Consider the following 17,297-nt stretch of genomic DNA (forward strand, 5'->3'; position numbering starts at 1 on the left):
AACGCGTGTGTGTCTTAGCATCTACATCCATGTAGATAGGCTATTTTCATCAATTATACCAGTGAAGATTTTATTCTGTGCGCTCACGTGTGTGTGTGTGTGTGTGTGTGTGTGTGTGTGCGTGTGTAGTAGCGTCTACAACAAAGTAAATCACCTATTTCCGTCAATTGACGATAACGGTTTTACTGTGTGTGTGTGTGTGTGTGTGTGTGTGTGTATGTGTGTGTGCGTGCGTGTGCGTCTTATTGACAGTGTCTGTTTCACACACGACCACATACCGGGAACCATGAAGCAGAGCATGACATCGCTCTGAGCTCTTATGACGTGGAGAAGCGTGGACCCCTCCAGAACGACGAAGACCTCCGTGTCCTCGGGCAGCGACTCCACGCCCTCCAGCAACGCAAACACTTTCGCCTGGCCCTGGGGAAGATGAGCGAATGAAAGGTGAGAGAGAAGAAACGTTGTCCTATAAGTAGGCTGTCTATTGGTTACAGTGTTGAAAGGAGAGTCAGACGGCTATGATATGGTTCTGAGGGAGTTGCACAGTACTGCATTCATCTGGAGAACAGGAATAAAACGTCCCCTTCGAATCAATAAAAGCAGGAATTTCTTGGTGCCTGCAACCATGATCCTAGCAGTCTAGATAGAAACACTTTTAGACCACTGTTTTCCCAAACACTTTTTATGGGTCCCGAGTAAATCTGTTTTCTACATAAAAGAATATATATATATATATAATAACTTTTCATCAATTAAAAACAATTAAAACATTTTTCAAAAGTGTTTCATAAATAAAATGAAAACATCTAATAACTTCCATAAATATATATATTTTTTAAGTTTAAGAAGTAGTGAAAATAGCAGATCTACAAGCTAACAACGCGGCGTGAAGCGACGCGTTGTGAGCTTGTAGATCTGCTATTTTCACTAGTTTGGGTCGTGTTGAGCTAAAAGGTTTGGGAACTGTTTTAGACCACAGCTCTGAGAGAAACGGGACAGGATGATAAGCTTCCTCATGAAGGTGAGAACATTTTCCGTCTGGATCCTATCACAGAACCTCAGAATTGTGACCTGAAACGCTGGCTTGTCACCATATTTCACCATAATAAAAGTGTATCCTTTTATCATCCCCACAACCGCAAAACATCCACAACCTCAACACACACACACACACACACACACACACACACACACACACACACACACACACACACACACACACACACACACACACACACACACACACACACACACACACACACACACACACACACACACAGTACTGTAATACTACTGTACTGGACTCTAGTACACCACAGCAGAAGCATTTCGCATTCAAATAACTACATACACAACCAACAATGTTGAGTTTTCCTGTGACCTTTCTTTAAAGGGGAATACCACTCATTTTCAACATTGAACTATGTCTACTACTTTTTTCTTATTTCCACACAGCAGCTCTAAGGTGTATTTAAGACATAGTTCAATGTTAAAAATGAGTGGTATTCCCCCTTTAAAGGAGTACACACACAGTCGCTGATATTTTATTTGATAATATTTGCTTCCATCTTTTAGATCCCTGACTCAAACTAACAAAGAGGCACTTGACCACAATCCTCCTCTATTTGACTACAGCTTAGCCACACAGACCACAGGTCTATTCAAATGCACCACCTGACAGGAGACATCACAAATCAAATAATCGTTGGATAATAAAAGTTTTTTTTTTCCCTCCGCCCTTGTGTGAGTTCAAAAGCACACAAAGAGAAAACAGCAAAACACTAATGTGATTAAAGCAGTTATTGATTGACTAGTCAAACAAAAGTAGAGCTTTCTGAAAAGCTGATTGATAACATTATTTTGTTCCTTAGAGAATAAGATCTAATGCTCAAATAGTCCAGGCAAAACCGTAGATGTGTAATTCAAGAATAATGAAAGTCAAACAAGTGCCTATTTGAGTAGTCTACAACAGAAACATTCACTCTCCAGTCTTGATGATGTTGAACTCATTGAACCCAAGACAGGTATAAAAGATGCTGGCTACATACATAAGACTACATATTCCAGGGAGATAGGGCTAATGTTTGAGGTTACATAATTGCAATTCATGGTCCCACATGACTGCCAGCCATGCTGATTTAGGGGTCATACCTATGTTCCCCGGACCTATGTTCCCCCACTAAGGTTATGGTTAGGGTTAGGTTTAGGTTAGGTCCTATATTCCCCGCTCTCCTAGGAAAGCGGGGAACATAGAACCCTGATTTATACTTAGCCATATGATGGTGGACAGTGGTATAAACTAACTAAGTACATTTACTCAAGTACTGTACTTCAGTCCAATTGGTCATTTGAAAATAGCCGATCTACAAGCTCACAACACGTCGCAGTGAGCTTGTAGATCTGCTATCTTCAAAAGATTTGTATACATTTGAAAACTTGTGAAATGGGACATTTTGCATAATGAGTACTTTCTACTTTTGGTACTTTAAGTATATTTTGATACCAATACTTTTGTACTTTTACTCTTACTCGTAAATTTTGATTTCTGGACTTTTTACTTGTATTTTTGCAGTATTGATACTTTTACTTAAGTAAAGAAATTGAGTACTTTTTCCACCACTGATGGTGGATAATTTCAGCAATACTCACATACAGAGGCACTTTCTTTCTGCTCAGCTCCATCTGCAAACAAAAAACAAAAATACCTTTGTATATAATACACTTCAATGAAGAATTCAAGGAACTCACTGGTGTTGGTGTCAAAAAACATTTCTCCCACTTCCTATACTAGGCTATTTGTGGGGGGTTTTGGGGCCCTCCTGCTTTGATCCCAACCGGATTATCAGTGCTAATTAAAGTCTGATGAAACAAGTGAATCCTTTGATCCTAGTATGTCCATAATTACTTTAATGATGTCAGCGCCATTTTCCATCTCTTGCCACAACTCTGTAGAAGCACACGAACACACCTCAATTATGAGATGGGGATCATCGTCTGATCATTCATGACGGAGATTCGTGTCTTGTCTTGATATAGCCTACTAAAGCATTGGTTCTCAAAGTGGGGTCCGGGGACCCCCAGGGGTCCTTGGGGGGGTTCCAGGGGGTCCCCAGCAAAATGTGGTAATATAGTGTCACAATCATTTTAACCTTTTATACTTTGGCTATTCAAAAATAGCAGATATACAAGCTCATAGCGCGGCACCGAGTGCCGCGCTATGAGCTTGTAGATCTGCTCTTTTTGAAAAATCTTGAAAATGTGTGCAAATCTTTGAACATATATATTTTTAAAGCGAACATTTGTAACTCAAATCTTTGCTTCTGGAGGTCCCTGGAACAACATATTTTTTAGATGGGTGTCCGCGGCCAAATACATATCATTTTGGGGGTCCTTGGCATGAAAAAAGTTTGAGAACCACTGATATAGCCTACTAAAGCCTAGGCGTGGGCCTATTGTAATGTGTCCCAGTGATGGTAGCGCGTGTCTGTGGCTTGTCATGGGAAATGTATTTGTCCAGACAGCTGTACTGGCCTGCTTCTTATCAGTGACCACTTCCTAAACAGGTCCAAGCACATCAACATGTGTCTTCATAACCATAACAACCATTTCTCTCATACAGAGAGAGAGAGAGAGAGAGAGACGCACATCGGTTCCATCGTTAACTTTGGTAAAATGCATTAAGAAGTGCATCAATTCCACAATGTAGAAATACTCCGTTACAAGTAAAAGTCCGGAATTCAAAATTGACTTGAGTAAAAGTATTGGTATCAAAATGTACTTAGTACAAAAAATAGAAAGTACTCATTATGAGGAATATCCCGTTGCACAAGTTTTCAAATGTATAAATTGTATAAAAAATCTTTTGAAAATAGCAGATCTACAAGCTCACACAGATCCGCCATTTTCAAATGGCCGAAGTTTATTTAGGGGTGAAGTCACGTGGGTAATGTGTATGTTTTGTTATGATAATCAAAATCTACTAAGTAACAAGTAACTAAAGTTTCCAAATAATTGTAGTGGAGTAAAAGTACAATATTTACTACTAGTGGAGTAGATGTAAAATTACTGAAAACTGGAAATACTCCAGTAAAGTAAAATAAAATAAAAACTCGAAATGTTTTCTTTTGCTTTCTGTGCTCTTTAAGTACAGTACTTGCGTAAATGTACTTAGTTACTTTACATCACTGGTAATGGGCTACATCAATTATTAGGATCATAAGAGCTTATTTATTGTTAATTACATCCACCATAGAGGCTCTTGTTCAACAATAGGCTCACGGTTAATCTGAATGTTCTCTAGAGTAAAACATCAACAACTACATGCCTGCCGGGAATTAAAACGTTAAAGTGTAGAATGTTTTTTCTTCTCGACAGACTTACCTCCTCCTACCTTGAAAATGTTTCGCTGTCCAGATGGCGATAGACTTAAAGGATCTGACTGTGATAAGAAAACACGGCACGCATTTACAACTTGAGTCACTAAAACACAACTTATTATTGCCCGTTTATTCATTCGTTAGGATCGACATCGAATCCAGAAAAGAAAAGAAAACCCGTGGAACAGGAAAAAGTGCTGATCTGTTCTTTTCCTCTGGTGTTCACAGTTTCTGCCTTCGGAGTGCAGGACAGACACACTTTACTGAGTAAGCATCCTTTGGTCTTCGGTGGAGGTGTGTCGAATGGTATCCGGAAGACTCGCCCCAAAACACACTCACCCCCACTTCTTTCTCAAGCGGTCCGCATGGAATAAAGCTAGTTTAAATCTCACAACTGAAAATGTCCTAATGTGCGATTTGTGAAACCGTGTGAAAGGATCCCCCACACACACTAGCGCCGATTCCTAAACAATGAATACAATGTCAAATTAGGATGCTTTAGTAATATTGTTCCTGCTGTTCTACATACTGCCAACCAGGTGAATAAATCACAGATTCAGGCTTTAACCTTTGCATTTATATGAAATATCCGAGAAGATTAAGATATTATGGGAGATGCTTCTGAACATATTGCTAGTTTGACCACTTCAAATGCTCCAATCTTAAAATAGCCTTTCTACAAGCTCAGCTTGTAGATCGGCTATTTTTGCTGCGCAACTTGCATCCATAGAAGACATGCAGGCTTCCATGGAATCCAAATGACTGAAATCAGTTTTGGCGACTGAGAACTTTAATCCGTGGGGACGAGTGTGTTTTGGGGCAAGACTTGTATTCTGTCAATTGAGTTCACTTTACCCTTGTGGAAGTACACCATCTTGAATTTCTGAGGGTACAGCGACCTCCCCTGGAGAAAGAATAGCTTGCAAACGTAATGCATTATAATCTGCCTATATAATCAGTGGTGGAAAGTAACTAATTACATGTACTCAACTACTGTACTTAAGTACAACGTTGAGGTATTCTTTACTGGAGTATTTCCAGTTTAATACTTTTAGTCCATTACATCTCAGAGGCAAATATTGTAATTTGTACTCCACCACAATCATTTCAAAACATTGATTACTAGTTACTTTGTAAAACATACATGAATCCCTTCAAAGACCTATTATATACTTTGGCAATTTGAAATTAGCCGATCTACAAGCTCACAACGCGTTGCAAAGCGGGCTTGTAGATCTGCTATTGTCAAAGGAGTTTATACATTTGGAAAAATGTATGGAGATTCTGCATAATTAGTACTTATGGTTTTTAGGGGAAAATAAATACAACCCAACTACAGTCTGGACTTTTTGGCGCCTTGCCCGTTCGACCAACTTCACAATGTGATTTAAATCAAATTTGCCTCGCCACTCACAATTTTCAATATAAGATTTATTCCAGCCTTCTTACATGGAAAACCCTGCACCCCCCCCAGTACAGAGTAAATATCACAGACAAAACATTTACAGTGAAAAATATTACGTGACCAATAAAATAACATCTTCAGATTTGTATGTATATGAACACATTCTGTGTTGGCCCTATTGGTTTCATAGACCAGTGGTTATCAACCTTTACCCCCAAATAATCATATTTGAACTGGGGACCCCACCCTGACAAGCAGTTGGAATTGTAAGAGTTGAGGCATTACATTTAGTTTGACTCTGTTTTTTTTGCCCATTTCTTATATTTGACAATTTGGCCAATGTTTGCAGTTTTTAAAGTATAGTTTGCAGATTACTTTTGATGCAGTAATGGTCTTTTATCTAGGTATTAAAAAAGGTCCTTATATTGTCCCTTCACTATCGACCAACCGGTTGAGAACCACCGTCGTAGACCAAAAGCTAGAATATTGGATGTCATTCGTGTCATGTTTTTGGTCTCTTAAGTCCTACATAAAAAGGTTTCATGTTCAGGCTTTAATGTCCACATAGTGGCATGTAGCATCATGAGTTTGTCACTTGTCTGTTGTTTGGTGAAGTGAAGCTCATAAAGAGGTTCCAAAGTCTCTTCACTACCCCTATGGAGATCAGTGTTACCAGGTCTCTACCCCAGAGACCTTTAGGTAGCCTGGGGCTGTGGCTCTGAAGCCCCTGTGCCTGCTTGTGCCAGGCCATTGGGTCTGCCGATTCCTGGGCATGGCACGTCTTTCCTGGGCAGGGACGAGGTGAACAATGTGTCTAACATTCCTAGGACCTCCACGAGTTCCTGCTCGTACTCCAGCTCTTTCTCTAGCAGCTCCTGCAGGCGTAGCAGCTGTCTGTCTACCACCGGGGACTGGCCGATCACTGGCTGATAGAGATCCAGGATCATCTCAGTTGCCATTACGAGAACGGGGCTAAACCTTGGGTCGAGCAAATACCTGTCAAATGGAAAAGTAAAAAAAAAAATTTTTTATCACCCAGCACATGACAAAGTACGGCCTGGCCACTTGATTTTGTGTTGAGCAAATAACGGTTAAGAAAAGACTCACGCTATGAGGAAGCTGAGCAACTGGCTGAGCTTCTGTTCTTCCCTTCCTGCCAAAGCATTTTTCAACACCCCTCTTCGATCCAATTCTTTCATGACAGCAACCGGTATCTCTGGCTTTTTAAATCTGGTCCAAGACTACATGAAAAACAGATCATCGTTCAGTTAGTGCACACTTTTAGAACAACAATGCCACCAGCACTTTTCCATTCACTGAAATGTTAAGTTGATGAATCAAGATTTCTAATAATCTTATATGCCCCCTCATTTCCAAGTATATACAAAATCATGGCTGCATACACACACGACAGTTTCCTAATCCAGAGTAGAAGAATCAATTACCATATCATTGCACTTAACTTCACAGAAGATCTAGGTCACAACACTTTGACGCTGAAGTATAAACTACAATTTAAGTTGTACATAATTAGGTTTGCACAAATAAGACATGCTGGCTGTTGTCATACAGTTCGAGGTCATCTTTTGTAAATTCAGATGGATCACTCAAGGTATAATCACTCAGACCAGCGTATGGCTCAAATCTTTCTCCTCAGCTAACCTAGGTCAACAATCTTTCAACATCAAGAATTATGTACAATATAGTGAACATAATATACAGATGGAATGTACCTCCATGGCTGTATCCAAAGCTTTGGAAACACTGAAACGCTTCAGCTCCTTGTCAAACTTTGCCAAATGTTGTTTTACTGGTTTACTGACCAGGTAGTCCTCCTGTAAAATAGAAGAGAAGTAGTAATGAATTCCCAATGAAGTGGCAAAAGACCAAAATCACCTAATGTATGGTTTGGACAAAAATCATGCAACAAAATAAATTAAACTGTGAAAAAAAGCATCAAGCACAACACTTTGACGCTGAAGTATAAGCTAAAATGTAAGTTGTATAGGCTGTTGTCATACAGTTCGAGGTCATCTTTTGTAAATTCAGATGGATCACTCAAGTTATAATCACTCAGACCAGCGTATGGCTCAAATCTTTCTCCTCAGCTAACCCGCACCACCAAGTAGTAGTAGCCTTGGCTCCTTGCCTGTTTGGGGTTGTAGTTCTTCCCCTTCACAAAGACGCGGTATGCCGGTCGTCGCCTCTGTTGGCCAGAGGTTTCCTTTGTCTCTTCAGGGCTTTTCCTGTATTTGACACTCATAACGCTGTTGGTCATCCCCACAACAATGGACTGATCACCAGGCTGACGAGACAAACATATTTGTTAGTTTTATGAAGTGCGACAACAAAGCTCAACACATCCTCCCTTAAGGCCTCTACACACAAAAGGTATCATCTTGCAGTTGTTGAGAATCAGTGGCTGACAAAGACATAGTTTGTACGCCATCTGCTGCAGTTATTTCCCCTAAAAATGTATCCAGAAAAATGATTTTGGTAGCACGCACCCGAGATTGATAAGCGTGAGGCAGAGTGTTTGTGTGTCGGAGATGGAATACAGTGAGGCTGTAGGTGTGCGAGAGAGACTTGCAGAGACTTCACGAACGCAGCTATTTTATGGAACTCATTCATTTCTGTCAGAAGAACGTTGCGATAGTTAAGATGATAGACATCCTTTTTTGTAATTGTAGATATGGCCCATTGCAAGTTTTGTACACATGACCTGGGTTGAACGTGACACATAAAACGTGAGATGTCACCTGACCGAAATAGTCAGTTCGTAAGGACAAAGTCAGTTTGGTATCTTGACTTTTTACAGCCTCGAGAAGAAATGGCCAAAATATTTGGATCATAATTTGTTTGCGCGTGCCCCGGTGAATTTGACTGCTGGCTATAAACAGGTTGTCAGAATTATTGAGATCATCACAATGTTCAGTCGATGGATCACTCAAGTAATCATCACTCAACCTGTTGAATGTTCCCTTCAGGCTTCTCTATATATATATATATATATATATATATATATATATATATATATATATATATATATATATATATATATATATATATATATATATATATATATATATATATATATATATATATATATATATATATATATATATATATATATATATATATATATATATATATATATACATACACATACACACACCAACAGAGCGTTTATTCAACAAAAGACAGACTACCGACAAAGGGATATATGAAGGTTCTAAGAGACACCAATAGAAAGACTTGCAGGGACCTTTCTGAGATATGGATATTGGGAAACTTTGTCCACGCCAGAAACAAAAACAGAAAGGTATACATGTCTAATGACAAAGGGAAAGGAGTCAATTGCCTATTAATGGGAGTTTTCCCATGTTTAAAATCTTAATTTTGGTGGAAAAGAGGTACAACGTTATTCATCATTCACCCAGTATGGCAAGGAAAGTAAGTTATTTCCTCTCACGCAGGTGCAGAACGGCGTAATCAGCTGACTGTCAGCAGTAGTCTGTGTGGTGTGTTTGGAGCGACTTTAAAATGAAAGAGGTCACTCAATCTGATCACCCAACGTAGTTGTAGTTAGTCAAGACAAGACCGCTTGGTCTGTAGAGGCCTTAACACAATCACAAATGTGTTAATTCAAACGGGTGAGCCACATTCTAAGAAACAGTGACTACAGTTAAGCCTACTGTGTAAATCACCATTTTGAGGTAAAACAGAGCACACAGCTCTAAAATAACAAAAAAACATTTTAACATTTTCCACAAATGTTCATGCATAGAGGAGTAGTTTCTTACAGCCAATCCCAGACTAAGGATGGAGGCTGGGTAGTCAAAGTTGTGGACCACTTTATAGTTCGTTGTGTTGTACACTTTCACATGCCTGGAAGGAGGGAGAAAAAGATGTTCAATAATATTCCAAAAATGTAATACATACTGTAGATGTTGACCATTAAATTGTAATAAACTACAATTTAAGTTGTACATTATTAGGTTTGCACAAATAAGACATGCTGGCTGTTGTCATACAGTTCGAGGTCATCTTTTGTAAATTCAGATGGATCACTCAAGGTATAATCACTCAGACCAGCGTATGGGTGAAATCTTTCTCCTCAGCTAACCCGCACCACCAAGTAGTAGTAGCCTTGGCTAGATGTTCAATAATATTCCAAAAATGTAATACATACTGTAGATGTTGACCATTAAAAAAGCTTTTCAAACATGCACCTGTCCAGTGAGGCAGACAGTAGTCTCTGCCCGTTGCTGCTGAGACACAAACAGGTCACGGTTTTATGGTGGTTCTTCAGTGACACCAGAGGCCGACCACCTTTCAGCAGATCCCACACTTTCACATAACGGCCCCCTGAACACATAATAACAAGTATTGGCACAGCTTTGTTAAATAGACAATTCGATTGAGTGAGTGTAAAATAGGCAGTGAATCGCGAGTTGTGAGAAGGGGAATCTTGTCAATTTTTCAAAAGCCGAGTACCTGCTGAGACTAGAAGACCCTCTGAGGGATACAGCAGAACACTCTCCACTGGCTGGCCGTGGTCCATGGTCATCACACTCTTACCCACTCTGCCATCAAAAAGTTTCAATGTGTGGTCGTATGAACCTACAGCACAAATATCAGCGGTCAATTACAAAGACAAAGACCTTCTAGCCCTCCTTCCAAAACATTTAAATCATACATGTAATTATGCTTTAATTACACACAACTTAAGGGATAATTCAAACTGAAAATTTAACACACCAATACAGATTTTTCATTATAAGTAATTTATCTTCGAGCACTTGCCTTTGCCAATACCAAGTATGAGCATTTTACATTTGTTTGTTCCTTGATGTTGCTTCTGCAAAAAGTCTGCAAGTTGGTTAACAAGCGACAAGTGGTAGAATGCTACGTATAATACATAACAATAATAATAAATTAAGATAATCACCAACATTTTGGACTAAAGCTCCTTGCAAACTTTTTTTTTAAGCCTTATAAAGTCAATGCAAGCTTCCATGGAGCGAAAAAGCATCTTTTAATTATTCGGAACGAGTCCGAATTTTGCGTATATTCGCCAGTGTAATGACCTTTAGAGCTAGCCCGAGCATACCGTAGAAGAAAAATGTTAGATGTGCGTGGACGGGAAAGCATTGGTTCATAGCGTTGGCAGGCTTCACTGATGCCTAGTATTTTAGCCTATATGAATCCGATAATAGTATCACTAAACTCCTACACACAATGCCACAGATACAGGAAACTCAACCACATCCTAAAACTCTAGTTTGAGTTTTAGGATGCACCGAAAGGAAAATTCTTGGCCGAAACCGAATATAAGGAAACACTTGGTACCTTATCATGTCACTCTAGTCTAGTCTGTTGCCTTTCAGTTATTTCAAAGGGGAAATAAAAGAGGACCAAATTTACGGGACAAATTGGTTAGAGCCAACATATTGCAACATCCACAACAGACTTTTTTGGCCCGCCCTCAAACCAGGAAATTACCCCTGTGGCAACTGTGGTCAGTGCCACAACACCTTTAAAACCAATGTTTTTCCTAGAACAGGGAAAACATTTCTAGTAGGTTTTAGTCACACACAAAATATTGCCGTATTTGTTAAAATGCCCATGTGACAAATATAGGCAAAACCATCCCTCCGCTCAAACAAAGTATCAGTGAACATAAAAGTTCAATAAGAAAAGATGTGAACTACCCTGTAGCCTGTCATTTCAATAATCACTCTCCTCCCTTAGGTTCCAGGGCATAGAACACATTACGATTCAGAGGGGGTGATTTTGACAGGGGGTTATGCCAGATAGAGCTATACTGGATCCATACTGGATCCATACCCTAGAAAGTCTACAACCTCTTTAGATGAGTTTAGATGAGGCTTGTACTATAAATAAATCACATTTGCTCTTTGCTTTATGATGGCTACTGCCTGATGTCTGCATTGTATTGCATTTTGTCTATCGTTTAGTTTGTTTACATTGTAAATATTCACTTTTTGGGTGTTTCCTGTCTCAGTGGACGCTTTGTTGTACACTTAATTAAGCGTACTACAACATAACAGGTTGTCAGAATTATCGAGATCATCATAATGTTCAGTCGATGGATCACTCAAGTAATCATCACTCAACCCGTAGGACAAACTCCCATGACTTGTCACTGAAATGTTTGTCACAGGAGAGACACTTTCATCAATCACCTTGAACCTTCATATACTGTCATATTCACTGATTGCTTTATGCCTGAAGAAGGTCCTCTCTCTCTCACAGTTTTGAGTGTGCGGAGGCTCCCTTTAATTGTTCAATTATTTCAAAGGCACTGCGTCACTGCTTTGGTTGTTATGGCTTGTTTTAACCTCTGTATAAGGACTTAAAATGTCACACTAAGTTACTCTCCGTACTTTGTTAAACTTCCGGATTAGGCTTAACGAGCTTCAACAAGTCTCTTCAATGCAGTAGGCTTTATTATGCACATGTAGTAATCCAGCTGTGTCGCTTGCCGAAGGTGGATGATCTACACATGATCACAAGGTCTTGTGTTGTTGTTGGAAGCTGCATGCTGCATTAAGGACTTTACAGATGGCGCCTAGTAGGAGGGATGAGCAGCTGTATGGGAGAAGTGTATGCACACACCACCCGTCCATGCCAAAGTTGAACTGTCTTTGCAACAACATAATGCACAGAGAAACAAGGGGGTATTTTTCCTTAACTGGCTAAAATAAAGGGATGTTTTTAGGCTGGCTTGTGTGGTATAGTCATTCCTGTAACAGCTTCTACAAACGGCCGTCTTATGCGTCTTTCTCTGAAATGTTGATATGTAGCCTCTGTTTGCATAAGTCATCACAACGTCTTCTTTTGGTTATATTTTTTCAGTGTTTAAACCCTTTTTAACACTCTTAATAAAAACAAATATACTGCAGGTTGGGACAAAATAGAGTTCAGATGTGTTATGGCCAAAAGTTTCCCCCTTTGTAATATATTCATACAGCATTAATGCCACACAAACAGGGCATGTGTCCATCTTACCAGTGATAAAGAGATCCCTGTTGAGTTTGCTAGTGGTTCCACAGCGGATGTAATCTGTATGTTCTTTGTATGAGGTCAGCTCAGTGGAGCTGGGGATGTCCCAGAGTCGACAGGTGTAGTCGTCTGACCCTGTCAGTATCTGATAACGATCCGAGGTGAAATCAGTTACATGAACAGCCCTGGAAAGAAATGGGAAAATATAAGTCATCTTTATTGCTTCTGTGCCCCCACCCCCAGTGAATATGAATACTGGCTAGAACAGGTTGTCAGAATTATTGAGATCATCATAATGTTCAGTCGATGGATCACTCAAGTAATCATCACTCAACCTGTTAAATGTTCTCTTATAAATCTAACAGAGCATTTGTCTAACAGAGGTAGACAACTGGCAAAGACAAACGTACATACAGTAAGAAGGAAAAGGCTCTAAGAGACGTCACCAATAGAGAGGGTGGTGAAATGCAAAGACCTTTTCAAGACCTCTACAGGTGTTGAGAAACGTTGTCCAAACACCAAAGTCTGATTAAAAAGCCACGCAAGGTTCTATTGTCAGTCTTTATGCCTGATGAAGGTTCGAGTGACCGAAACTTTGCATCTTCGCCAATACATTTTTTGTAAGCGAAGGACAGTGTGCGGGACTCCCCCTACCCCCTTTCTTCTTCTATTGTCAGTCACTCATTAAATCTGAAAATAAAAGTATCATGGAATAAGCCTATTAGTTATAACTGGAAATTTGCCCGGAAGGTTTGGTAAGATATGAGAGGACAGTCTATGCAAAATACAGTAGTTCATTACATTTGCGCTTCACTACCATGATATAGAACATGCGCAGAGGCCAAGAACTGTAGGTTGCAGTGCTTTTTCATTAGAAATTCAGCTGTAAGACAGCTTTTTAGATTCTAAGCTGGACAAGCACGTGACAATTGGCACATGAGCATAAGTCATAGGACACTCACTTTGTGTGTCCTTTGAACATCCTGAGTGCCACTTTGCCACTGACGTCAAACAGCCGCACCACTGAGTCCTCACATCCCGCCACAAGCAGCTGTCCATCGGACCGGAACCTCCCACAATACGCTGTGTCCTTGAACTTTGTAAATGATTTCACAGGCTCCTGGGAGAACGGCCCGTAGATGTGGATCTAAGAGGTCGGACAAAACATTTTTGTAAGATAATGCCCACACTAAACGATTTAACACTGTCTACCCTGTTCTTTACATAGTAGGAGTAGACTACATGCATAAAATTGTATATGATAGCAATGAATCTGAAGCTCACAATGTCAGCTTGTAGATCTGATCGTCAATTTCCGCAATTTGTTGTGGAACGAGGTATATAGTAGTGGTTAATGTAAATGGTAGTCTTCAAGAGACAAGGTGGCTGCACACACTGGTAGCCAAAGTGCCTGCGTCCATAAGTAAAAAGAAACAACGTTTGGGCAGGCAACTGCCTTCTTCAGGGTATCATGCCCTGAAGAAGGCAGTTACCTGCCGAAACGTTGGTTTCTTTTAGAACAGGTTGTCAGAATCATTGAGATCATCATAATGTTCAGTCGATGGATCACTCAAAATATCATCACTCAACCCGTTAAATGTTCACTTCTACCTCCAACAGAGCACTTGTCCAACAGAGGTAGACAACTGGCAAAGACAAAGCGCAGAAGACAAATTCAGGGTATCATACCCTGAAGGCAATTACCTGCCGAAACGCTGGTTTATTTTTACTCTTTGGCTACCAGTGTGTGCGGCCACCTTCTTGTCTCTTAAAGACTACTATTTAGATTATTCACCACAACAAGGACTTTGGTTTGCGTAGCATTCTCGTGCAGTGTTTAATGGCCATAGACACACCTGTCTTTTACTTTCCAGGTTAAGGAGACAACTCACACTATGCATTCCAGAAACTATTCTTAGCACAAGGTAAAGTCTCATAAAATAAATATATATCAATCAAAGCATCTTAAATTAACCAGCTACGGGCTAATCAGAAATAAGCATTTTGCACTAGGAAAATTACATGAATCCAAATGTATGAAGAATGCCAATAACACACCCTTGTGAATGCTGTCACAGCATAGTTATGTGGAGCCAATGGAGAATAGTCAATGCTTGTGACTGCTCCATACTCTTTTATCTGGACTGGAGCCTGTCAAAAGAGCAACAAGAAAGCATAGTTAATTTAAAAGATTGATTAAACACAACATCCTAACTTTTTATTGACAACGGCAACTATTAAAACTGTGTAAAAACAGACATACCTTGTAGTTTTTCCAGTACAGCGTATCCTGCGTAACCTTCTCTCCTAATTTGGGATACACTTGGATTTTCGTAGGTTTGAAGGAGGCCATTTCGGGTCCAAATGTTACTGACGATCTTATCTGTCACAAAAATGTTTAAAAGTAAGCCACATACTGTACACGAGAAACAAGAAATCGATTAGATTACACAGTAAAATCATTGATCCATTTTTAACATCGGGAGGGTACAAATCAGGGGTCATCAAGATGTCCATCCATACACGGACACATGTGTCCGTGGCAACATTTTTAGATTTAGTTTCCTCAGAATATGTATGACACTGATTTACTATGACACCGTGTATGGCACATTAGGAGTCCACCAGTACAGTGTTCTCAAACTTTTTATTTTCAAGGACCCCCATAACGCTGAGTGTACAAATGTAACCAAATGGACCTGTTCCATTTGTACACTCCCAGAGTTGCAGACCTATAATGGTCCATTTGGACCACCCTCAACTCAAGGAACCCCAATAGGTCCCTCAACCCACTTTGAGGACCTCCACACAGCACTAGTAGTATACATTTAGGGCCAAGTCTGTTTCAGTGGTGATATTTGTATGTCCATGGCAAATAGAATTGACAAAAATGTCAAGCCCCCATACAGGCCAGCATGGCTTGTTGTGGCAAATGTAACCACAGTTGATTGATTGATTGAATACTTTACTAACAGTTTGCCAAAAAATAAAGTACAGAGAGTGCAGTTCTATACAAAAGGATGCTAAAAGGATTAAACCCAAGAAAGCACTATGGCTTGTTTTCATTGAGGTCCTGTGTATTCAATTCATCGATATAAGTCGACACTTATGGGTCCATTTTGTTACATTTGAAAACTTTAAGTGGACTTCTTCGATCATTTAGACATTTATGAGTCAATTTTGTTACATTTGAAAACTTTTAGTGAACGTATTCAATCATTTAGACACTTATGGATCCATTTTGTAAACTTTAAGTGGACTTCTTCGATCATTTAGACATTTATGAGTCAATTTTGTTACATTTGTAAACTCTAAATCAACGTATTCGATCATTTAGAGCTCAACATATAGATACACGTCAACATAAGTGTATGTGAGTACAACATAACATACCACAAGAATCTGCAAGCGTGTTCCCTTCAGCAGCACTTAGCTAGCCAGCTAAGCTAACACATGGTTCAGCAACTACATCCACTTCGGACGCTTCTCTCACCGACAGAACGTGACTTTCTTGAGGAAGGAATCTGAGTAGCAATATCTATGACTGGCTTTAAAAGGGAGTTTCGTTATTTGATCAAAAAATGAACAAAAGTTGTTCTTCATTTAAATGGCTTATCACGTTGTCTCACGCCAGCCGTACAGGAGGACGCCATGATGGAAGTACCAATGTTGCCAGATTGTGTGAGAGAAATAAGCCAACCAGGTTTATGAAGACAACCCCAATAGAAGCGAACCCTTCGCCCTTTTAAACATAATACATTGGCTATTTGAAAATAGCAGATCTACCTTGACATGAAAATGTTTGAGAACCACTGGCCCAAATAAGCAACTACACTTTAGAAACAAGCCCCAAAAAACGCAACCCGCAACTAGCAATATTTATTTACAAGCGACTTCACAGACAAAAAGGCCCAAAGTCGCTTACAATAAGCAGACATGGCAACGCTGAAAGAAGAAGATGCTGGCTACATGTCGAGATGTGATGTGACAACAGCGCCCTCGCGCGACCAAAACACACCGCCATGCTAGTGGAGTGAGAAATGTAGCTGTTGAAACCAATAATAAATTGCTGAGTGTCTTTTTTTTTACCCGTCGTGGGTGTATGATATTGCCTCTCCTGTGTTACAATACCAACACATCGTGTATTACATATATTGGGTGCGGTCGTGGGTGTATGATAAGATAAGTACATAGAGGTATAATATAACGGGTAAGTATGATTTATTTTTATTGCGTCACTTCCGACTCTCCTTCAGCGTTGCCATGTCGGCTAATTATAAGCGACTTTGGGCTTGTTTTTCTGTGAAGTCGCTTGGTATTGGTGGTTGCGGTTTGTTGGGCTCGTTTCTAAGGTAGTAATAATAACAATAATAATAATAATAATAATAATAATAATAATAATAATAGTTGCTTATTTGGGATTGCTTCCTAATGTTGTTACTGTCTATGGTCTAAACCAGTGGTTCTCAAACATTTTCATGACATGG

General features: G+C 39.7%; 2 protein-coding genes across 2 annotated transcripts in view; both read right to left on the minus strand.

The window, feature by feature from the left end:
- LOC308087895 (rho guanine nucleotide exchange factor 28-like) overlaps nt 1–4,726 on the minus strand; it is a 72,684-nt gene extending 67,958 nt beyond the window's left edge. Inside the window, exons 1-3 of the mRNA XM_080432126.1 lie at nt 4,381–4,726; nt 2,650–2,682; nt 279–420 (exon numbers count right to left, since the gene is read on the minus strand). Coding sequence (XP_080288252.1) covers nt 279–420; nt 2,650–2,682 — 175 coding nt within the window. The 5' untranslated portion in view covers nt 4,381–4,726. The remainder of the gene's footprint in view (nt 1–278; nt 421–2,649; nt 2,683–4,380) is intronic.
- Nucleotides 4,727–5,792: 1,066 nt separating this feature from the next.
- Nucleotides 5,793–16,473, minus strand: utp15 (UTP15 small subunit processome component). The gene is made up of 12 exons (XM_080432863.1): nt 16,204–16,473; nt 15,074–15,193; nt 14,869–14,961; nt 13,773–13,957; nt 12,817–12,995; nt 10,279–10,404; nt 10,014–10,149; nt 9,585–9,669; nt 7,931–8,086; nt 7,515–7,616; nt 6,889–7,022; nt 5,793–6,777 (listed from the first exon to the last, which is right to left on the minus strand). The coding sequence occupies exons 2-12, from the start codon at nt 15,161–15,163 to the stop codon at nt 6,477–6,479; spliced, it is 1,587 nt and encodes a 528-aa protein (XP_080288989.1). The 5' UTR covers nt 15,164–15,193; nt 16,204–16,473; the 3' UTR covers nt 5,793–6,476.
- Nucleotides 16,474–17,297: the final 824 nt, after the last annotated feature.

The sequence above is a fragment of the Gymnoscopelus braueri genome (genome assembly GCF_963280865.1).
Source record: "Gymnoscopelus braueri genome assembly, chromosome: 7".
In the NCBI taxonomy this organism is placed as follows: Eukaryota; Metazoa; Chordata; class Actinopteri; order Myctophiformes; family Myctophidae; genus Gymnoscopelus; species Gymnoscopelus braueri.

Bases quoted from the DNA above. Each gene is read 5' to 3' on its own strand.
- utp15 (XM_080432863.1), bottom strand. From the start codon at position 15,163: ATGGCCTCCTTCAAACCTACGAAAATCCAAGTGTATCCCAAATTAGGA. The intron at 12,996-13,772 runs GTGAGTGTCCTA...ATTTCTTTCCAG, and splicing joins ATGTTCAAAGGACACACAAA to GGCTGTTCATGTAACTGATT. The intron at 9,670-10,013 runs GTGCATGTTTGA...CCCTCCTTCCAG, and splicing joins CTGTCTGCCTCACTGGACAG to GCATGTGAAAGTGTACAACA.